The sequence below is a fragment of the Calidris pugnax genome, unplaced genomic scaffold (assembly GCF_001431845.1).
Source record: "Calidris pugnax isolate Ruff unplaced genomic scaffold, ASM143184v1 scaffold352, whole genome shotgun sequence".
In the NCBI taxonomy this organism is placed as follows: domain Eukaryota; kingdom Metazoa; phylum Chordata; class Aves; order Charadriiformes; family Scolopacidae; genus Calidris; species Calidris pugnax.
This window is the reverse complement of record NW_015091110.1, coordinates 1,110,481-1,134,163: the sequence shown is the minus strand read 5'-3', so window position 1 is coordinate 1,134,163 and position 23,683 is coordinate 1,110,481. Positions and strand designations below refer to the sequence as shown.

At 41.9% G+C, this 23,683-nt stretch overlaps 1 protein-coding gene across 3 annotated transcripts; it reads right to left on the bottom strand.

The window, feature by feature from the left end:
• Window positions 1–9,031: 9,031 nt before the first annotated feature.
• Window positions 9,032–22,662, bottom strand: ZFAND4 (zinc finger, AN1-type domain 4). 3 transcript variants are annotated; one of them, XM_014958084.1, is made up of 7 exons: window positions 22,601–22,662; window positions 21,629–21,815; window positions 16,825–16,972; window positions 14,901–16,064; window positions 14,232–14,286; window positions 12,029–12,146; window positions 9,032–9,975 (listed from the first exon to the last, which is right to left on the bottom strand). In XM_014958084.1, the coding sequence occupies exons 1-7, from the start codon at window positions 22,629–22,631 to the stop codon at window positions 9,840–9,842; spliced, it is 1,839 nt and encodes a 612-aa protein (XP_014813570.1). In that variant the 5' UTR covers window positions 22,632–22,662; the 3' UTR covers window positions 9,032–9,839. The 3 variants fall into 3 exon arrangements, with proteins under 3 accessions (XP_014813570.1, XP_014813572.1, XP_014813573.1); XM_014958086.1 differs by having other exon boundaries at window positions 12,029–12,143; XM_014958087.1 differs by lacking the exon at window positions 22,601–22,662 and adding an exon at window positions 17,248–17,469 and having other exon boundaries at window positions 21,629–21,766.
• Between the last annotated feature and the right edge of the window lie 1,021 nt (window positions 22,663–23,683).

The following is a 23,683-nucleotide window of genomic DNA, read 5'->3' as shown; positions in this document are numbered from 1 at the left end:
CTGGCTGGGAAAGAGAACCAGTTTCCATCCCGAGGCCATGGGGATATCTCAGAGCGGGCTGTCTTCCTCCTTCATCCTCTCAGGCTGTTTTGTTATGGGTTATTTTAATTATTTTTCAGGCCAGGACTGTACCCCAGCGCAGGTACAGCATAGAACCGTGTGCCAGGCTGGGAAAGGAGCCTGCAGACACAACTGGAACAGAAGCAGAAATTAAGAGGGCAGATTTTCCTGCAGTAACTAATGATTGAAGATGCAGTAAGCCCTCAGCCAGGACAAGACCCTTAATTCTTGAGGGAAGCAAAGTGCCTAAATTCCTTCGCAGATCTAAGCCTTCCCAGTGTTTTGCAATTATTACTCCGCAATCTTTGCATTTTCCCAGGAAGCTTGTCCAGTGCTTTAACCCGTGTGGCTCTTCTCCAGTTAAAAAGTCTCAGCAACAACCTCCTGAACACAGGAACTGTGGAGCAAGGACCTCAATGCTGAAGAGCACGATGGAGGAACATCCTCCCTAAGTGCCTCAGAGCCCTCAATAAAAAATGCAAACCTAATCTTTTGCAAATGTTTCTCCCCCACCAAAATTTGCCACTAATTTAAAAAAACAGGGAAGGAAGAATAAACTTCAGCTAACAGCCATTAGGCAAATGGAAATCTTCCTAAATACCTGGCATCACCAATAAATTCATTTTTTTTCAAGTCACAATAAGAGAATAACTCTCCCCTGTTCCCAGGAGGTTCCAGCTCTCCCCAGCAGCAGCCCAGATGTAGCGCGTGGTTATTAAGACTTTTTTATATCTACTTTTACTCCTTTTAGCAGATCCGAAAAGTGGTGCGGGGCGGAAATCCCAAATGGTAAAAAAATGGGCATTGTACAACCCTGCCCTCCTTTTTTGTCTTTAGTTATGACGATACCTGGAGTAGTTCCTATGTGGAAAAGCATCATTCATTTCCCCCAGGTAATTACAAATGGTCTTTTTATTCTAGAATATCAGTCTGAGCACCTGCATGTTTCCATAGCAACCCCCTGAGACTTCAGGGGATTACTTTAGAATTCCACTGTGGTTTGGGGCTCCAAACTCATTCAGATTTTCCGGGGAAAAATCTGTTTCCAAATATAAATTAAAATTATCGCTACTACGTATTTAATGAGCTATTCCAGTTCTCCTGCGTTACCGTCTTAAACTGCACCACTTCCTTGCAGCTTTTTGTACAAAACCAGGGAATATTATATCCCTGTAATTAGAAGAGTCATTATGGGCTCGGGGCCGGGAGCAGCCCCAAAGGTCTTGCAGGGGCCTGCGTTACCGTCTTCAACTGCACCACTTCCTTGCAGCTTTTTGTACAAAAACAGGGAATATTATATCCCTGCCAAGGTCTTGCAGGGAATCCCACTAACGTGAGGGCAGATGGGAGACTGTACATCCCCAAAATCCACCCTGTGCCCTATCAGGCTGCTGGGAACACTCAAGCCTTCCCCTGCATACGTGCTGGCCCGTGCAGATGGGATGGCATGTGCTCCTCAGGCTTTTTTCTTTGCTAGTTTTTCTCCAAGTCAGCTCAGTTTCCTTATTTCCTTCCACCTGCACACCCCGAGCCGTGTGTTCCCCCATTCCTTTGCTCTCTCCTATGCAAAGATGAGGTTGCCGGTTGAGTATGAGCCAGCAGTTGCCCAGGTGGCCAAGAAGGCCACCAGCATCCTGGCCTGTCTCCAGCAGGACTGGAGAAGTGATGGTTCCCCTGTACTGGGCACCGGTGAGGTCCTCACAACAAGAAAGACCTTGAGGTGCTGGAGCGGGTCCAAAGAAGGGCAACAGAGCTGGTGAGGGGGCTGGAGAACAAGTCCCATGAGGAGAGGCTGAGGGAGCTGGGAGTGTTCAGCCTGGAGAAGAGGAGGCTGAGGGGAGACCTTCTCACTCTCTACAATTCCCTGAAAGGAGGGTGTAGCCAGGGGGGGTCGGTCTCTTCTCCCAAGTCCCAGTGATGGGACAAGAGGAAATGGCCTCCAGTTGCACCAGGGGAGGTTCAGATAAGAGATTAGGAAAAATTCCTACACTGAAAAAGGTTGTGAATCCTTGGGGGAGGTTCAGATTGGAGATTAGGAAATATTCCTACACTGAAAAAGGTTATTAAGCCTTGGTTCCCCCATTCCTTTGCTCTCTCCTATGCAAAGATGAGGTTGCCGGTTGAGTATGAGCCAGCAGTTGCCCAGGTGGCCAAGAAGGCCACCAGCATCCTGGCCTGTGTCAGGAGCAGTCTCCAGCAAGACTGGAGAAGTGATGGGTCCCCTGTACTGGGCACCGGTGAGGTCCTCATGACAAGAAAGACCTTGACGAGCTGGAGCGGGTCCAGAGAAGGGCAACGGAGCTGGTGAGGGGGCTGGAGAACAAGTCCCATGAGGAGCAGCTGAGGGAGCTGGGGGTGTTCAGCCTGGAGAAAAGGAGGCTGAGGGGAGACCTTCTCACTCTCTCCAATTCCCTGAAAGGAGGGTGTAGCCAGGGGGGGTCGGTCTCTTCTCCCAAGTCCCAGTGATGGGACAAGAGGAAATGGCCTCCAGTTGCACCAGGGGAGGTTCAGATAAGAGATTAGGAAAAATTCCTACACTGAAAAAGGTTATTAATCCTTGGAAGAAGTGGTGGAGTCACCATCCCTGGAGGTATTTAAAAGCCAGGCAGACGTGGTGCTGAGAGACATGGTTTAGTGATGGTTTTTGTCAGTGTTGGGTTGATGGTTGGACTCAATGATCTGAAAGGTCCCTTCCAACCCGGGCAATTCTATGACTCTATGAGGGGAATTTCTCCAGGAGCTCCCTGGTGGTCCCTGTTCCTACTGAAGGTGAGCCCAGGGTTGGCTCCTGCCTGCCCTGCTGTTTGCTGCCTGCGCTGGGGGAATAAAACACGTTCTGGGAAGAGAAGGAAAAAGAAAAGCATTAAGGGAAAGGTGAAAGGAACTGACGTGAATCCAAGCAGAAAGATGGAAGGAAATACAAATAAAGCTTATGTCCTTCCTGACCGTTTTTTGTTCATACAATGGTGATTTCAGGTTCCCAAAGGAAAAGGAGAAACAAAGCAAACCAGAAAAACACTCACAAAAAGGGAATGAAAGATGAAATGAGATGATGTGTGAGAATTCCACGGCCAGCACCTGAAGGATGTTACTCACAGAGCCTCTGTTTGTGAGACAGGAGAGAAGGAAGTCCAGAAGTGGGACTGCTCACCAAATGTATCCAGGCAGTGACAGAAACCATTTTTCTTTCTCAGATTATTTGCCTTTGGGAGCCTTATTTTTGGTGACTTGCGAGCGGTGGCCCAGCAGAACGCGCTGCTCAAGGTCAGTTTGAGGACGACTGTGCAGTTTCAGCCAGAAACGCTCCAGATCTCAAAGCTTCTGTCACCAGTGGGGGATTTGTGGATGTCTGAAGGAGTGTGTTCCCAAGTGCTTGAAATTGATCAGATTTTCTTCGGTCTCCGAGGCGGGATATAAATTAGCATCGTGGCAATACCTTGTAACTAAAACCTGGCCTTGGAAAAATCGCTGGGATGAGCTCATTCCAAACTCATCCCTGAAACACAGCAGCAGTTTTTCCAAGTCTCACTTGGAAAAACGGGAGGAAAAAAGCATTCCTGCCTGCAAACCAAACTGTAGCCTTTCTTACAGCGATGTAAGAGCCCTGTAAATTGTTGATTCAGCAGAAAAATGAGTGTGGCCAGCTCTGTATGTGACAGGTTTAATCTGCCGTGGCCTGTGCCCAACACCCCAGCAGATTTCAGCAGCTCTTCCCAACCATCCATCCCAGGGGGCCTTTTGAGGGCTGACAAGATTGGATACAGCTTTGAATCTGTCCTGGAGCCGATAAGCTTTTGCACTCACAAAGCCTAACCCAAGCCTCATCAACGCTATCTCTGAGAAGTGCCAACAGGGTTTTTCTCATTACTGAGCCTTAAAATTAAGGAAAAGGTTGGAAAATGCAACAAACTAACGTTTTGAGGCAATTTCTCTAGATAAAACTAGTTGTCTAGGTACGGGCGAACTGGCTCTAGGGGAATCCAATCAACAACGTTAAGGATAACACTTGATTAAGGCTTGTGAGTAATTTAGGATGCAGATAAAAGAAAGAAGTTGGTACCCGAGTCCCTTCTTTGTGCCCCCAGTTTGTGCTTGTTTAAGGCAGGATACACACCAGTAGAAAAAAGCAAATCTCGGGGAGAAGCAATGCATCTCCAGAGGGCAGGGGGACTACATTTTCTTCCTCTACTTTGCAAAAAGCATTAAAAAAACCCCAAAAAAACCCACCCAAAAGTTTCCTCCTCAGGTATTTCTATACAACCTCCCTCAGAAGAACCCTGGATATATTTTACCAGATATTATTTTAACCACAGTTTTACAAGCTTCCGTTGTACCAAGTCCCTTGAGCAGCTTAAAGCTAAAGATGCAAGACAGGACCAGGGAACCAAAGGAGACAGAAGGATCTCTGGAAGTGGACTGCAACATCAGAGGACACCCAGAGGACAGCAAACATAATGAAGGCTCTGGAATAGCAGAGACAGTGAATCGCTCCCATAAAGGAGATGAGTAAGAGGAGACGTGAGACAAACACAGAACATACTGAATATTCAAGAGACACCATTTTCCCGTTCTCATAACACTAGACCAAATTAATTTCAATTAAAAACGGTAGGAAATTCAAAACTACAGTGAAAGAAAGTGCTTTTCATGTTACACATAAATAGAAATAGGTGAGACTGTGAATCTATCAAGATTCAAAAAGTTTTAGAAATAGGTGAGACTGTGAATCTATCAAGATTCAAAAAGTTTTAGAAATAGGTGAGACTGTGAATCCATCAAGATTCAAAAAGTTTTAGACCCCTATGGACCTCCAAATTGATACCGTACTGTACACTGGGACAGCAAGTCCCTCCCAATTCAGACCAGTCCTTAGCACAGGAGGCAAGACCCAGTGTTGAAACAGGTTGATCTCAAGGTAATCCCATCTATTTTGATGAGTCCGATGTAAAGCAAACCCCCTACAATCACTGGCAAGACAAATAATGCCAAGAAGAAATCCCGTCACTCAACTCTCAGCCACGTTTAAACCATGTTTAAAACCAAAGATATTTCACGATCCATCTCTGTGTTGTACCTTTACACCAGCCAGAGCAGGTTTTTTATCAACCCAGAACCATATCCCAAATATGGCCCATTCTGAGCAACAGCTCCAGACACTGAGTACAAATTAGATTCGTGCAAAGTAAATCCAAGTCCACTGTTCAAACAACATCCATTGAAGTAAAAGAAAAAGGCTGTCTGCACATTAATTTATGGATAGAAGGAAGAGAAAAAACATAATTGTCCATTTTTTTAAAAATCAAACTCATTTGTTAAAAAAAAACACCCCAGAGAAAGAAAAGAGGGTGTTTCAAAGCCCCTGATTTTTCCTTTTAGAAAGAAAACTTTAGTGCTTTTATTCCCAACTCATTAACCCTCTTAATCACATACCATGTAAATCACACCATTTTCATGATTAGGTATTATTTTGCATTTCTGGTGCTGGGCAGAACCACCTCATTTCAGCAATAATCCACCATCCAGATGTGATTAGAATCCATAATCCTTATGTAGCTTTAACCCACACACCATATATATATATCTCTATATATATATATATATGATATACAGCAATCAGCCCTGCTGAAGATTGGATTAAAAAAGACTGAAAACAGTTGCAAAGTGTGGTTTAGGAATAAATTGCTGTTGCTGAAGACCTGAAAAGCTGCTCGAATGGCAAGGCCAGGAAGGACAAATAGTAAGGAGTGGTCAGTTGAGCAGTTACTGGTGGACACTCCTCCCATACCACTAAATTTATCCCTTTGTATCCCCACCCTGTATCCATAAGGAAGGAATATTTGTCATTTTACAGTATGAAATTACAGGGACAGGTACTATTTTTACTGCATATATATCATCCAGCGTGAGTTAGCTAGGAGAGACCTCCGAAATTCATACTTGCAGGGTTAGTGGGGAGGAAGAGGGGAGGGTTGCTCTGCAATATATTAAGATTACTTAATATTTTACATCATAAAACCCAGCAGGACAGTCATGGTTTCGAGACACTCTTTCTTCCACTCTTCTCAAAGCTTTTTGAAAAACTTTGGAATTGGGAAGGGATGTGCCCTATCGCTGACCTCCTCAGATGTGTTCAGGGCCATAAAGAAATAACTGCAGTTTTCCTTATTGATGGTTTTCTTTGGAAATCTCCCTCCCGGCTGGAGGGAAGGGCACCGTTGGGATCTGGCAATGCCTCGCTGCCCTCTGCTGTCTGCACTCCACAGCTTCACACACACAACAAACCCCACAACAGCCTCCCGGCCACAAAATCCCTCTGAAAAACCAAATTCAGGCACAAACCAGAGGACCCCGCTTGGAGATGCGGTTCTTTGGCAGATTGACGCTTCTAATAATTTCTAGAAAAGATCTAATTACCAGGCAAGCCTCATCCCAGTAAGATACTGCCCAACAAACAAAACCTATCTCTTACCCCGAAGGGTGCCAGCAGAAATTGCTTCAAATTAGCCAAACTGCCCTGAAAACTTACATGCAAACTACAGGGATAAGAAGCAGCACAGGCTCACACAACTGTCCCACAGCTTCAGGTGGCTTTCTGAGTCTCAGGAACGTTGGCACGTGAGCAGCTGTAGCTCAGCACTAATACAGACACCACAGAAAGCCCCAAACTCATTTCAAGATGAAACCAATTTACATAAAAATGGGAAAAAACATGACCCAGCACAACTCCCTGCAGGCACCAGCAACTCCAAACCCACCATTTACACCCAGGAGATGGGGCCCCATTAGGAAAGCTGAAAAGAAACCAAAGTGTCTAATTCCTGTTATATATAAAAACTAGAAAGATGTCATTTTTTTGGTAACATTAACGAAGGTTGTCAGCAGGAGACACAAGTGCAATTACACCCCAGGGGTCTGCAAACTGACCAGAGCTGGGAATTGCCATCAGAAAAGGTTTTTATCACTGTGACCTTTTAGGGACTTCAGGGAAAGGAAATATTTCGTTGAAGATCCCGAAACATTTCTGATCCCTCTGCGGGGCTCATCTCACCGTGACAGGAATCCTGGAGGTCACTCGACAAGACACCAGCCTGGTTACACCTCACAGGTCCTCAAGCATAAAAACAACGTGCTAAATAAAAAAAAAAAAGGCAGAAAGGGAGAGAAGCACACGCCAAAGCCATCGTTAAACTTCCATCGTGTAAATGCTTTATGATATAATCTAATTACATCAACAAATACACAAAAGCTAAACATTTGTCTACAGTAGTAGTGCCACAGACTAATACTCAGAAAACCAAACCATTTGTAAGTTTACACAGTAAACGGTAATTAATCCATAGCACAGTCTAACACGAAATTTGGTAAAACCCAATAGCATATAAATTAGCAACTAAACCAGTTAATTACAAGTTTAAGTGCTCTTAGGGCTGTACTACTGGTTGAAAACAAGAGTGCCCGTAACACAGTACTGGAGATGAGAACAAAACCATTAGAGCTCTGCATAAGAAATGTCTGTATTATGTCTCAAATATAAATTATGTCTCAAAATGAGGTATAATAGAAATTACCAGAAGCTACACGCGTGGAAATTAGATTATTCCTAAATTGTATTTTATTAAAAGTCTTGTTGTGGACTTCATTGTGCATCTGCAGAGATTCACAGCTGAGATGAGTCTCCCCGACACACAGCCCCGTTACGTGGTGGTACCACAATCCCAGTGTGGCCACTCCAAAGCACTGCACAGTGACCTCCTGACAATTATACTTATGCAAAATCAGTTAAATTGTTGACAGTTGAAATCATTTTAATTCCACTTCTTACCAAAGCTCTACTGTACCCAAAAAAGACCAAAACCTCTGTCTTAGGGAAGCTGCTGAGCCACAAATAGGCAATTGCTGGGAAAAGACCTGTGTTTGCCCCATTCCTTATCCTTTTCCTTCAGCATCAAATAATTGTCCACACTGGAGATGAAGTAAAACCTGGAGGCAAGTTTCCATGTAAGCTGTTCTTCAGATGAGGCACAACTTGGTCCAGCAAGAACAAACCTAGAGGTCACACACACACACAGAACTACCTTTGTACCTTAGCGCTGCCCAGAAGAATGATTTCAAAATATATATATTTTTTTTGAGGTCATCACTCTCTGAAAACTCCAGGTTTAAGAAGCTCCAGGTGGACTGCACCAAGTGGGTTTCCTCAGAGGATGAGAGCTCTGGAAGTTGCTTCTCTCCCTTTCACTGATCCTCTTCTTTTTCTGGCCCAAACTTCTGCAGCGCAGATCGTTTTAATACCACAACCAACCACGAACCTGAGGACACCAGCAAGGAAGGGCCACGACATTCAACTGTCTGGATGCAACGTGGAGGGATTTCTTTTGGTTTGCTGGTTTATTGTAGCTTTTTTTGTTAATTTTATACCAGAACACCTCAAGCAACGTAAGCTTATAAAAAGATTTCAGGTACAAGGAGGGAAGGGAAGAGGAAAGGCTTTCAGAAGGTAGATTCCTCCAACATCACCTTCTGCAAGTAGCTGGGTGCTTGTTAGAGGCAGCTCGTGCAATTACTGACCTGTCTTTTTTGTACAGCATCAGCTGGAGGGGAGAAAGGCTGCAGGTTAATAAACCCCTTGTTTTACACCCATTTTGCCCTTGCTAGTGCAGCTCTAAGACTCCAGGAGGTTTGTTTAAAGCACACAGTGTCGGTCATGCTTCATTCCTAAGCTAGTGCAGCTCTAAGACTCCAGGAGGTTTATTTAAAGCACACAGTGTCGGTCGTGCTTCATTCCTGCACGGTGAAGGTGGTAGGAATTTTCTCACCAACTTCAGAAGGAAGAGATATGAACCAATGCTTCTGAAAAAAAGAAATTAAAAAATATCCCCTTTCCCCCTATAATAAAGCCCAACTTTTAATTCAGGAGCATGCTTAAGGTAGGAAAAGTTATTTTGTGCATTTAGAAGAGCATAAACCAGAATAAAATTTAATATTTATTAGAATTTCTTCCAGTAACAGCATTCAACATCTTAACAAACCAGGTTGTGAAGGCTTAAAAAAACCTAGGATTACAAAAAAAGTTAAAATAAGTTGTTCCTTATATTTAATGGCAAAGGGGGAATTTTCTATTTAAAAACAAACTTGTCATATAAACAGTATTACTTTAAGAAAATGTGATTAATATGATATGTCATTTCCAGAATGGATTACACAGTGTATGAACACCAATCGGAATGGAACAGAGCAGGGGGAACACACGACCTCCCCCCCTTAAAAAAAATCTCAAAGTGGGCTTTTTGAAGAAAGGGGAGGAGAAGGACCTTTCCAGTGAAATAACTTAGGATTCTGATACCACGCAATGGACGAAAAACGCAGGAGTACAGGAGACATTACATGACACCCTCATTACAACACCCCTTCCAGTCTGGTTATACAGTAAATAAAGTTAGTAAAGTGCATCTTTTGAAGACTTGTCTAGTGAAAGAGCTTTTCCCATATATAAAACACAACACAAGACGTGCAGGAACAGTTAAATCATAGTGTAAGTTTTTAAAAACTAATTATTTTTTTTTAACTTTTCATTCGCTAGAGAAGAAAAGTTTTAACTGCAGTAGTGTTCACATTATTCTCCCGTGGGATGCATCCTCGTGTGCTTTTATTACTTGGCAAATCTTTTAAATACGGAGCATGGCAAAAAAAAAATAAATGACGCAGTTTTAAGCAAGTGCTTCTCTCAGTGGAACACAACTCTTCACGGGCAGAAGGGCCACACATGCAGCACAACCAGGTTAGATTTTGGGAAGCTTTGGTGCACTAACGACGGGATTGGTCTCCTGCAAATACCTTCTCCCTGCACTCTTATAGTCGTAGGTGCAGGCGTGAGTCTCCGCATAGCGGTGCGTCGCACAGAAGTTGTTTCCACATCTGAAGAATCAAGAACATGAGAAGTTACAAGCTTTTTAGAAGCTTTTAACTCTCTTGACATGCTGGCAGCCCCGTGGCATAACCATGTCTTGTCTATTTGACATAACTGCTTAGATTCTAATCAGCTGTGACTGAGAACATTAACTGGTGGGGTAATCAAAATGACGTTTTTGTAACTGAACGTTGCGGTTTTGACCCAACAGTCTCTCCAGCTGGGAAGTTAAGCTGTACTCCTGGAGCCAGCTAGCAAGGATCAAACACTTATAAAATAAGAATGATGGGCTTTGATTTACTTTATTTCTTTTTAAAGACCTCACACATCAGAGGAGAAAAACCACAGAACTAAAATAATACCAGGTAAAATGCACATAATGCATTTCATTTCAGAACCACCCCATCATTGGGACACCAGAATGGATGTTTAGTTCAGCACAACCTCTGCCTGGCACAAACTCAAATCAGTCATTTGAGATTAATAAATACAGATTTAGCTCCAAAGACACCAGATGAACTATCTATAAGGAACGTGATTTCCTGTATGACTGGATAAGGGAGCATCTTTCCAGTATCAGTTGCAATTTCAATGAGTTAAGATGATTTTTGCCTTCAAACCCGAGAGCTCAGCAGCTAAGGCTCCTAACAGGGGAAAAGCAGACTGTGGCTGTTGTATCTGAAATAAACAAGTGCTTTAAGTGGAGACTGGTATTGTTGTCCTCTTGCCTCATTATTTGATAAAGTTGCTACTTTAAAACACTGACATCATTCAAAATCAGAATTCTCTTGAAATGGATTAGGCATTACTGCTCCAGCTTAGTGTCTCTCTATTAGACAATAATCCTCTGTTTAGCTGTCTACCTGTCTGGGTTGGTAATAAACTCTGCAGCTGTTCCTGAGGCTTCATGTGCCTGGCAATAAACATTTTTTTCTTTGGTTTTTGGTCCCATAATCACTAATTCCCTCGTAAAACTGTATTCTCTATTTGGTTCATGCTCCCTTCTAGTCAAAGGTCATATGGTTGCTGCTTTTGAAACTCAAACGAATGCTATTCTTGGAGACGTGTGATTTCCTCCCCCTCTGCCCCCCCCTTTTTTTCTGTGCTTCATTTTTAACCTTAAGCAAGCTGCTTAGTTACTTCTAGAAGTGCTCGTAGCTCTTTGCTCAGCAGGAAAAGTGTGCTGTGTTCAAGACTGTTTGTAAAAAATCAAAGACTGAAGAGTCAGTAAGGAGTCACCCTGGAACTCTCCAACACAACTCCTCACTGGCAGAGCCTTCTTGGTTTTGCTGTTGGTTGGAATGAACCCAGATCAGCTTCAAAACTTTGCAGAACATGTATCTGTAGCATGTTCACCCCACACCAGAATAAAATGTCATGGTTCTCTTTCTGTAATCACGTTCTCGTTCTAGTCAAAGGTCATATGGTTGCTGCTTTTGAAACTCAAACGAATGCTATTCTTGGAGACGTGTGATTTCCTCCCCCTCTGCCCCCCCCTTTTTTTCTGTGCTTCATTTTTAACCTTAAGCAAGCTGCTTAGTTACTTCTAGAAGTGCTCGTAGCTCTTTGCTCAGCAGGAAAAGTGTGCTGTGTTCAAGACTGTTTGTAAAAAATCAAAGACTGAAGAGTCAGTAAGGAGTCACCCTGGAACTCTCCAACACAACTCCTCACTGGCAGAGCCTTCTTGGTTTTGCTGTTGGTTGGAATGAACCCAGATCAGCTTCAAAACTTTGCAGAACATGTATCTGTAGCATGTTCACCCCACACCAGAATAAAATGTCATGGTTCTCTTTCTGTAATCACGTTCTTTATTTCCTAATGTCTTGCCTTCTGATACCTCGCATTTCTTGATTTTCCTGGAAGAACACACACCTCAACAGCACAACAGGTACAACAGTCCTGCACTTTAATTCCTAGAGTTTTGCTGAACTGAGAACTGCAACTTTTTTGAAGGTTGTCTTTTGATTTTGCTAGGCTTAAAGAATACCACGCAGTATGGAAAACCTTTTGGTTAACCCAGCCATCAATTTTAAACAACAGCTGGTTAAATGCTCAGCCTACCTGCACTCATAGCTGGTTGCCAATCCAGTTTTCTTGCCACAAAGAAAGCAATGCTTTGTAATTTTCTTTTTTGCTTGAATTGAGCCATTCACAGGTGGAAGATGGGTTGCTTCACCTGCTGTCAGAAGTAAAGAGACAGCAAAGACATTTTATTTTTACTTATTCCTGATCACAAACCAGTTAAATGTTATCTTTTGAAACTCAGATTAATTTTGCATTTCTTAGGATACTTCAGGTGGGAACCCCAAACAGAGAGGGAAAAAAACCCCCAAAGCTGAAAAAGAAACCACACCTCAAGCCTATGAACACCTTTGGGAGAGGCAGCACAACGCAGGACTTAAATCCGTTATTTTTTAATGACTGTTAAAAGTTCACATAAGCAAGTTACAGAAGGAATCAAGAAACACATCTCCTAATGGTTTTCCCAAATGCAAAATGAAAACACATGATGTGATTGAGAAAGCACCACACACAATGGCTTTCTGAAGAATCCATGGGGCATTCAAGCACCTCCCATCTCGTATATTCAGTAGCTAATAATTCAAGTTTACCAAATAAATCCTGCAACATTTTAAAATCTTGCTGGTAAGTCCATATTTGCAAGAAAAGTACATTGTTAGACTACAAGCCTCTACTTAGCTGGATGGTTTCATCATAAATAAGCTCTTTGTCCACAACTTGCTTATGTGTATTTCCCAGGACAGTGAAAGTCAGCAGTGCATCCTCTCAAACATCCTCTCAGTGCTTCCAGCGCTATTTTTGTCAGGATGCTCCCAAAAGGTAACCTCCTGAGCTCACAAGTATTTTTTATCCAGTGCACCTTTAATCCCAACAGCCATTTCTCAGCTGAGATACAGCAGGGGACATTCAATAGTCACACGTGGCAGTCACTGCTACTGACCAGTGCTATCCCATTGCTCCCCAGCATGGAAACTTCCAAGCCATCTTTGTCCCTGCTATCCATTTCATTATCTAAAAGCATACTATTGCAGGAGCATCACTCAGCCCAGTCTATGAAAAAGACAGAGCTTGAAGAAAGTCCCTGCTGTGGGCCACACTTAAACAATAAAAGCCATCACAGAATCATAGAATGGTTCAGGTTGGAAGGGACCTTCAAGATCATCCAGTTCCAACCCCCTGCCCTGGGCAGGGACACCTCCCACCAGACCAGGTTGCTCCAAGCCCCATCCAGCCTGGCCTTGAACCCCTCCAGGGATGGGGCAGCCACAGCTTCTCTGGGCAACCTCTTCCAGGGTCTCACCACCCTCACAGGAAAGAATTTATTTCTAGTATCTCATCTAAATCTCTCCTCTTTCAGTTTAAAAACATTCAAAGCTGCACACCCTGGTGCGAATTGAAGGCACAATCCACAATTTTAGCAGCTTTGCAACTGCTATTTGAAGATCTATTTTCTAGCTCATTCTCTATACCTATATTTTAAAATCCTGGAATACACGCCTGCTCTTTTTTCCTAAGGTCATGCAGAAAGAAGACCTGCAAACTGCAAGTCAAAGATGGGAAGAAGAAAAGTTGATTGCGCTGGAGAATCTTTAGCTCACTGTCTTAAGAGTTTTAAAAGCATTACTCTACACAATTCCATTCCTCCCAAGAGAATTAATCATGTAGGAAATCAATATTCAGGCACAACACATCCATTTTTTCAGTAGATGCCAAGCAATAAGCATTCCATAGTTACTAAGACTAGGGTAGAAAGAACGATGCCCACCACAAAAAAAGGAGAAAAATCTGCATGGTATCAATAATCTTCAGCATCCACGGCCTTATTGCTTCCTCCCCACTTTTCTTTTGCCAAATCCTTCTGGCTCAGGCTGTAGTTTTAAAGACAATGCTCCTGATAAATTTTGCTCTGATTTTAGTACACTCAGAAGTATTCACAGAACTGACTTTTTGGAAACTTCAGAGCAGAAAGGGATGTTTCTGTCTACAGATGACACGCAGGATTCAGTAAGTATTAAAAAAAGCTAGGAAAGAGTCACAGGTTTGTCGACCTAAGATGACATCTATATGTTAAAGAGTTGCTTAAAATATTAAAAGTTTTACCATGCTATAGAGGTGTAAGACAGCAAGGACTTTGAAAGACATATGCCTTACAAAGATGTATGAGTCTTGTCCTTGATATACGTCATATATCAGGAAAGACTAAAGAGTTGTCTGCAATTATTATTTAAGCCGCTTTACTTACCTACTCTTTTCCCTACAGCTGCAATACTTCCATTCATTCCATGCCCATGCGTAGACTAAAAAAAAAATAAAATTTCCACAAGGAATTACTCACAGATGGAAATTAAATAAAAAAAAAAAATCAGGCAAATCTGGCATCAGCTGATTTGAAACCAATGTTGTATCAATCAACGTCCGAGACGACTTCTGTACAAACCAGTAAAATCCCGCAATGCTCAACTGCTCAAAAATGACTATTTAATAGTCTCCCTGTACTTCACAGCCCACCAAAACAACAATGTACATTGGAGATCTGAAGCTAGGCACGTATGGTGCCAGTCACAGGGCAAACTTTGGAATAAATGACAATTATGAGCAGCGGAAGTCAGATGACACTTCACAGACACTCGTAACTCCATCATTACAATAACTAGCAATTTTAGTTGTGAACTAAACAGCCACTTCAATTTCTATCAAAAATTATTTCTAGGGCCTGTTTACATAAACAGGCAGTTAAAATACCAACAGGAATTTAGAAAATAGTTCTAAGACTATCAGGGATTTAAGTTCATATCCCCCTCCCCATCTGCCTTCCCCGAAAAGACACACACACACCAAAGTACAGTTTTCGTAATGCCAGTAGCAGAAAAGACAGGAAAACTTCAATTTCTTCGGAAGCATTAGTACTCACTAGAATATATTCAGCAGCTTCATTTGGAGGAGCAGTTTTCCTAAAGCTTTCTTCCTGAAAATGTGGAAGGTTTGTAGGTAGTGCAATACCAGAAGTCCGAAACCTGCCTGTCCCACAGGAACTCTGTAAACTTTCCCTGGTTGCGCTTCGGGCCAGCGAAGCCAAAAATCCCAAGTTACTCACAGAACTCCCAGGTTCTTTGGATGCCTTGGTAGCCACCTCCGTGACGTCCCTGGCCTCTGCTTTAGAAACGACATCAGGTCTTTTGCCAAGGGACTCTACTTTCATGCTACGAAATCTAGTAGTCCTAGAGAAAGAGGAGTCTGCTATACTCCGCACTTCCAGCGACCGCAGCAGGTTGGGGGAGGCTGGAGATCTCAAGTTCCCAGCCTCGAAGCATTTGGGTTGGGTTTGTGGTTTGAGAGAACCGTGCCGTGCCACCTGCGCCGAATACCGGAGAGGTGACAAAAGCAGGTTTTTCTGGGGACTGAGCTCCCGGGTGCTGAGCAGCCCAGCCCCCATGGCCGTAGTGCTCAGGACTTTGCTGAGGGGTTTTCTGTGCTGCTCCACGACCTTCGGGTCTTCATCTCCCTCCGACAGCTCGAGTTCTGGGTTCCCCTTTCCCACCTCGTAGATCTCACCGCGCTGTTGGGCGGCGCTCGCTTCCGTTAACAAAGCAAAAGCATCCGTTTCGGGTAAAAGTTTTTCTTCAGTCCCATAGAGCTCTACGTTGGTTAGATTGGGAAACAAAACAGCGTCCTCGCTCACTGAGGTCACGTTTTCTGATGCTTTTTCTGAATTTGCAGGAGTCAGAATGCTGTTTGTAGGTAGTTTTGCACTCTCTAGTTCAACGCGAGATATTTTGGGTGGCAATCTGATGCTACTGACCGACTGAGACCAAGAGCTGCTCTGCCAAGTGTCATCTTCCTTAAGAAAGTCGTTAGCTGGGGACGGCATCGTTCTACCAGCAGTGGCCAAAGTAGCCAACGCCGAAAGTGCGTTTTGGGAAGACTCTGCAGGATAGGAATTCCCAGGAGGAGGTAGGCAGGACTGGCCAATATGGGGGAGCACTCTCAAAAAGCGGTGACGAGTAGCAGCCACTGACCCACCAGACGGTCGAGGAGCCATTGGAGGACGAGGTTTCACCTTGACAGTTTTCTTAGGCTATTTTAAAAAAAACCAAACACACAAAACCCACACAGAACACCAATTAGTATTTGAATTATGGTTGCATTCAAAGATCATACTCCCAGAAATTCAGACACCGTAAGGCCAGAAAGGGCCAAATCATTTTTTCTACTCCCTCATCTGTTACCAGCCATCAAGGCTTCACCTAAATATCCGAATAATAAAATCAAAGATTATAATCATAAATGGCTTTTTAGTAAATAGGCCACGTGTGAAAAGAATAGAAAAGGGAAGCCAGAATTCCATGCGTTATCCAGAAGAGCTTAGGATCTCAGAAGATGAACATCTTCATTTTACATCTAGGTAACCTACACTGACACCAACACCAATGTAATGTTTTCTCTTTTAAGTAATCTCATTCTCGTATTTAACTTAATTACAAGTACTGTAATTGAAAAGTCTATAAAGTTTCATTTAGGACAAACACTGATTTTTACCAGAGCTACTTGAAATAACAGAAAACAATAAAAAACCAAACAAAGCCCCACACATCCAAAAAAACCACCCACATAAATAAATCCAGGACCAGTGGTGAGTTCTTTGACTGTGGACAGGTAGATGCAAGTAAAGCCAATGCCCCACAGCAGAACATTTATACAACAGCATTAACTTAAACAACAGATAAGAAGTCATCTACCCCTAATCACTTCACTTCCCAAGACAGCAAAGCATCCGACCTGCTTTTTAGGGAAATGCAAGTCATTTTACAATAGAAAAATTGAAATCAGAACTTCACCTTTTTACTCAGATTCATGTTCTCCATCTTTGCCTTGAGTAGTTTCATTTTATTCATAGTAATTGAATTCTCAATAATCTGTTGTCCAGAAGGTGATGCCTCTGTCTCATCTTCATCATCAGCGTATAAATTATAAACTGAACCACCACTGAAAATAAAAGAAAGTTTGTGTTCATCCTCAAGTAATTTAATCATGTTTTCAATGTAGAGTATTCTCACAACTAGAAAGTCATATCCGCAGTTGATCTGTTGACAAAGCATTATATAAAACTGTACGCAAAGACATTTCAAAGCCATTTATTTTAGCACATAAGCATTATTTTTTTTTTTATTAGATGCTCACGCAAAGTGATGACGCTGAAATCATAACATAACCACGCTTCTGGGAAGCTGTTATACTATATACAGTTGGTTCACACTCACTATATATTTTCCCCACAGGGGGGATATCCAGTTCCACAAATGTCTCCTGAAGGTATGGCCAAAGCTGTTAACTGTGGGACTCAGACAACAAGCTGATCAGTTTTCCAATTAACCAGACACTGGCATGGAAGGAAAGTCCAAATTTCTATCCATCCTGAGGGGTGTTCTCACCATAAATGGAAATGGAGGGGTCACCCGTGTGGATGTGATATTCTATTTCTCCTTTTCAAAATAGAAAAAAAAATAAAAAAAGGGTCAGTTTAGGTGTCCAAAGAGACTCACATTTGGAAAAAAAATAAACAGATTAGAATTGCTAGACCCAAGACAAGATATTTTAACTCAGTAGTCGCTGGAAATGTACAGCATCACATTGCCTTTCTCCATTCTGCCTTCTAACAGAATGCAAAATCTCAATGTTTTAAAGTCAGCATCTGACTTGTTTTTCCTATGAAGCATTAATCACCAACACACATCCAACATTTGACAGTGAAATGAAAGAACCACTAGGAGCGTCCAATTCATTACAAATTGATGCATTTTCAACACTGTATATAGTACATTTTAAAGAGTGTTTTAATTCTTCCATTAGGCTGTCAGCATCTAGAAATCATGACAAACAGGCAATTCCCCTGTGTTCGCACAAACGTCTTAGTAGATTCAACTAAAATTTCTATTCTCCAAAAAGAGATCAAGGAAGAACTAAAGGTCATAAGAAAGTCAATACCAAAAATAAAATTAAAATTATCACTAATTAGAGCTGGCATCTTACCTGATTCTTGGAAATATTATGCTGCCCTCAGTCAAGAGCCAGTATTTTTGCACTGACTCTCCAAATCCATTTCCTAAAATGTAGCAAAATTCCAAAGGCAGCAGAGCTGGGAGAAAGATCTTTTAAGAGCAAGGTGGCAGCAAATTCAAAGTAAGCGTCAGCAAAATAGTCCAGTGGTTTCTTACCAAAACCTGAACACCTCTCCTGGTAAAGATCCAACACTACAGAATCATTTCAGAATTTTAACTCTGCAAAGACTTAAGCCACCAACTCAAAACACTTACTTGAACTTCCCTTCTTTCAAGGTAAAGATAGAAGGAAAAGTGATGTGCCTCATGTTTGGTTGGTTTTGATTTTTTTTTTAAATCCAAAAATAATTTTTATATTTTTTCTTGCATTTTCTGGCTAAACAGGAGCCAAAAACATTAAAAATAACAACAAAAGGACTTATTTGCTTTAATGTGATTGCAAAATTAGAGAAGGTGGCTTTGTTCTCGATGACACTTTCAGCCAATTTTCCAACAGGTGTCAACTTTCCTGAGATCTTGATTGTAAAATGTGGGTCTCAAAACCCACCAGTAGCTTGTTGAAACCCTTTTGCCACCCATGCCTCCTAGTCCTCTACCACAACTTCAACAACTTGCTTTTCATTCAGAGACAATAATCATTCTAAGTATTTACATCTTGTCAATTTTAACCATTCACTTAACTGCAGATAAAATACAATGATCTGGAGAACTATAAAACACTATAAAATCCAAACCAATGGCTCATTTATAAATTGCAGACACTAAATTCTGTTCCACACACAAGCAACGTGAGAAAAGCGGATAAACAAGTGCCTCAAAATGCTCAGTCACCAGTATATCCACACATAGAAACACATTTAACTGTCAGAGTGGAAAACTCTAGCATTGAGTCATTCATAGCCTTTCTCTATAAAGATCAAACGAAAAGGCTCCATTTGTTTCCATTTTCTCCTCCCTTTGCTATTCTTTTTTTCCACTTCCCACCAATCTGACCCGGCCATAGTAACAAATCCAAAATTAAAATTCTTCTCCACCCGCCAAATTACCATCTGCCTTAGCAGAAAAGCTAATAAATGAGCTCACGTAGAAAGCTCAGACAAAAAGAAACAGGTCAAGCTGAAAGTTTTCTACTCAGGTGGCTTCCAACCTAAATGAATCATTTGACCAGCGACCATTTCTTAAGTGTAATGTATTTGATTTTCATACGTGCTGTTGTGCTGTGAAGGTCTTACCAAGATGCCTTGAAAGAGCCAAAAGACTGTGGTTTATTCCTCCACTTTGCTACATTTAGCCAATCTAAAGAAAATCACTCTTTAGTCTATAAATTAGCATTACCTAATTGACAAGTAATAATAATTTCAGATGATTATCCATGTTAGCGTTAAATGGGAAAAAAATAATTGTGTCACACACAAGAATTTGAACATGTAGGGAGATACCAGGAATCCCATTACACTGAAAAGATGAAGTTCAAGCTCCTTCTCACAGCTTCTTGCATCAACTGACACTACAGCACCCACAGTCCTGGCTCTTTGGATGGGTTTGGATGTTCTTTGGATTCAAACGGTAAAAAGGAACAATTTGGTAATAGACAGGGTATCAGTGAGAACAGGAATTCTAGGCTGCACCAAAAGAAACATGGCCAGCAGGTCAAGGGAGGCAATTCTACCCTCTACTCTGCTCTTGTAAGACCCCACCTGGAGCACTATGTCCAGCTTTGGAGTCCTCAGCACAGGAAGGATGTGGACCTGTTGGAAGGAGTCCAGCACAGGGCCACAAAGATGCTCAGAGGGATAGAACACCTCTCCTATGAGGACAGGCTGAGAGAGTTGGGGTTGTTCAGCCTGGAGAAGAGAAGGCTCCAGGGAGACCTAAGAGCCACTTCAAGACCCTAAAGGGGCTCAACGAGAGATGGGGAGGGACTCTGGATCAGGGAGGGGAGCCATAGGATGAGGGGTAATGGTTTTGAACTGAAAGAGGGAAGATTTAGATGAGATATTAGGAAGAAATTCTTTGCTGTGAGGGTGGTGAGACACTGGAACAGGTTGCCCAGAGAAGCTGTGGCTGCCCCATCCCTGGAGGGGTTCAAGGCCAGGCTGGATGGGGCTTGGAGCAACCTGGTCTGGTGGGAGGTGTCCCTGCCCAGGGCAGGGGGGTGGAGCTGAATGATCTTTAAGGTCCCTTCAAACTCTTAAGCATTCTATGATTCTGTAATTACATCTTTCTAGAAGTGCATCTAGGCCAGTGAAGCAGTTCTCGGTTCCTACTGATGTTGGTGAGTTTCAGCCATTTGAAATCTACACACAGTACCTTGTGTCACCATCCACTGAAGAGGAGCACAGGGATTGAAAGACAAGACCACAGATCTAAAGTATTTGCAGTTTTCCCCTTCCTTCCATCCAGTAATAGTACATCACACACTGGCTCCTTCTACTCTGTGTAACTATGTGGGAATTCAACCTTGGTATTTCATGCAGCCTGTAGTTTTAAAGTACAGATCTCTTATAAAAGTTTGTAAGAATAATACCACTCTGAACCACACTTAGCGTAAACCCAGTAAAAAGCACTTCCTTTCACTTTGCAAACAGGAACAGGGAGAGATACATAGAACAGCGCAAGCTCAGCCTCAGAAAAGATACAGCCAGTCCCCAGAACAGGGACTCCTTTCCTTACAGTTGTACTACGTTTTTCAGAGGATAAAAAAAAACCTACCCAAACGCTGCAGTATAAAGACAGAATAGTGTAATTTTTAATAGATATTATCAATTTTGATAGCTTTAGGAGAAAGACTAATAATCTGTTTACTAAAATGCAGTTGCTGAAGTGATATGCTTGCTCTTCTGATTCGGTGACAGTGATTGAGACAAGTTTGGTACCTCAGCAGTAGCTCATTTGAGGCCTAATTATGTCCAAAGGCTAGCTCTATTGGTAATTATTTCAGTATATCTAAAAAAACAAAACAGAAACAACAAACGCCTGGACAAAAAAAAAAAAAACCACCCACCAAAACAAACCAAAAAACCCCACCCAGAATTAAAAACAAACAAACAAACAAACCCCAAATAAACAAACAATAAAACCAATCCCCAAACCTCCCAGTTTCTCAGAATTTTGCACTGCCAATCTACTATCTTCCTGCCATATCATGGAGCCAAATCATGGACATATGAGCAAGAAAGTCTATGCTGTGATAAAGGTTTATAAACCCAAACAAATGCCTTAAGATGGAAGAGAAGGTACGTAGCATGAGTTTTTAATATCTTTATTGACAAATCAACTGTTCTGTGAAACGTTTCCTTTTAGGAAGGGATGTTGAGAATCACCTGAAGCATGAGGTTGGCTTTATCTCTCTCTACTGACACACACAGTGACAGATGACTGTCAGCACGACCACTGACCACAAACTACTACTGTGCTGTTCGGCCACCAAGTTACAGCATTTTAGTAGCCCTTAGGGCACAATCCTTGCAACAATAACACAGAAATATTCCACATATTCTTTTGACAAAGTCAACTCATAAAGCTGCAAATTATACGGCATCCCCCTTTTGAAGAAGAATATAAAGATTAAAACCAACTTTACCTCAAAGATTCAGATAATGGTGTTAAAGTGCCATCTCCCCGATCTACCACACGGAAGAAATTCAACTGATCTCCTTCTCGATATACTAAGAAGGTCACTTGTTTGTTGGATGGTGCTTTCTCCCAGATCTCATCTCTGCTGGGATCCATGTATTCAGCCATCTCCCTGATAGGGTCTTCCACAGGAACTAGAAAGAGAAAAACCAGAATAAAACCAAATTATTATTATTATTGTTTTGATCATCTTTGTGAGTTCCCATTGTATAATGAGCTGAGCTCTCAACCTCACAAGATATACTGAGTGTTTTCCAAATTAAAGTTATCAAGGAGATTTCTCCAGAGAGGTGGTGGAGTCTCCATCTCTGGAGACGTTCAAGCCCTGCCTGGACACGTTCCTGTGCAACCTGCTCTGGGTGACCCTGCTCTGGCAGGGGGTTGGACTAGATGATCTCCAGAGGTCCCTTCCAACCCCATAGCATTCTCTGATTTTGTAATTTTCATTCCTCTATGCATGATCCACATAACCAAGTTTATCATCAAACTGAACCAACACCTGGTTCTTACTAATCAGATTTTAAAAATTATTTGTGTAATGACATTGCAGGATCATTTTTCTGCAGGTGAAGAATTTCTGATTTTAAGACTTGATGATTGTACACATAGAATCATAGAATTGCCCAGGTTGGAAGGGACCTTTTAAGAATGAGTCCAACCATCAACCCAACACTGCCAAAACCACCACTAACCCACATCCCTCAGCACCACTTCAGCCTGGCTTTATATACCTCCAGGAATGGTGATTCCACCTCTTCCAATGCTTGATAACCCTTTCAGTGTAAAGGTTTTTCCTAATATCCATCCTAAACCTCCTCTGCACACAAAGATACTTGTTTAAGGGTAAAAAAAAAAAAAAAAAATAGGAAAAGGATGCTGTACTTGGTGTGCTAAGGAAGATGGAAAAAACCCCACATACCTCTTCTGGTGTTAATAGGTCCACCTCGCATAGCCAGAACTAACTTCAGGGTGCAGCCTTCTGAAATGCTGTAAATAACAATAAAGATATTTTTGCAGCATTCTCTATTGCTTATGCCAACCATAATTTAGAAACATTTGTTGCAATTTTATTCTATACTTACTTATAATCATTCAAACAATAGTCATCCTTCAGCTCCATATTATTCCAAATTAAGTGCTGCTGAGAGACAGGAATACCTAAAAAAACCCAAACAAAGAGTATTAAAATTTGAGGGCTTTGGGGGAGTTTTACTTTCTGAAGAATGTGGGGGTAACAGAGTAAAAAGGATCACAGGGGAAAGAAGAAAGGAAGCAGAACAAGGACAGGCAACTGAACAGGCTCCACTCATGACATTCAACCTCCCAAACAGTTTTTAAGAAAAAATTTAAGGTTTTCAGTGGGCTTCTGGTCATGCTCGGAGCTCAATCTTTTGGGTCAACAAGGGTTTCAAATTTTGGATAGAGTACAAACCAAGACAGTTACAAAAAGGTGAGACAACTTGGATCATCAAAGAAAAATATAAAAAAATTAAGTCTAATAGGAAGATGAATAGCTGTATCTTTTGCCTTTGGAAAAAAAATAATCTTCCCTTCAGCATCAAAAGAAGTGCTATTGTTCAATTTCTCTACTGAAATCAAGGTAATTAAAATCTCACTGTGCATTCCTGACAAATTGTAATTAAAATGAAAACCTACAGAGCCCAAGAACTACTTTTTCAAAAAGGTCTAAACATTACTCCTCAGACTAAGAAAGAAAAGCTATAAATATATTTTCCAAAAAAGTTACATTAAAGTAACCTCATCCCTGTGCAGAAGAGGGATTGCACTTTGGAGGAACCGTCATTGTCATTATGTGAGTTTTAGAGAAGATGACATATCCCTTTTCTTACCACAGCTTACATCTAGAGCTGCTCTTTTAAGAATGACACACAACTGTACTTCACTTGGATGGCATTTAACGTGAATCTTGTATCCTCTGAAGTCCACAAGACATTTATGAGGGGAATATGTTCATACAGTAGACTAATATAATTGCTACTAC

Bases quoted from the DNA above. Each gene is read 5' to 3' on its own strand.
- ZFAND4 (XM_014958084.1), bottom strand. From the start codon at position 22,631: ATGCGAGGTGGACCTATTAACACCAGAAGAG. The intron at 21,816-22,600 runs GTATGTGGGGTT...TTCTCTTTCTAG, and splicing joins ACCTATTAACACCAGAAGAG to TTCCTGTGGAAGACCCTATC. The intron at 16,973-21,628 runs GTAAAGTTGGTT...TTTTATTTTCAG, and splicing joins CCATTATCTGAATCTTTGAG to TGGTGGTTCAGTTTATAATT.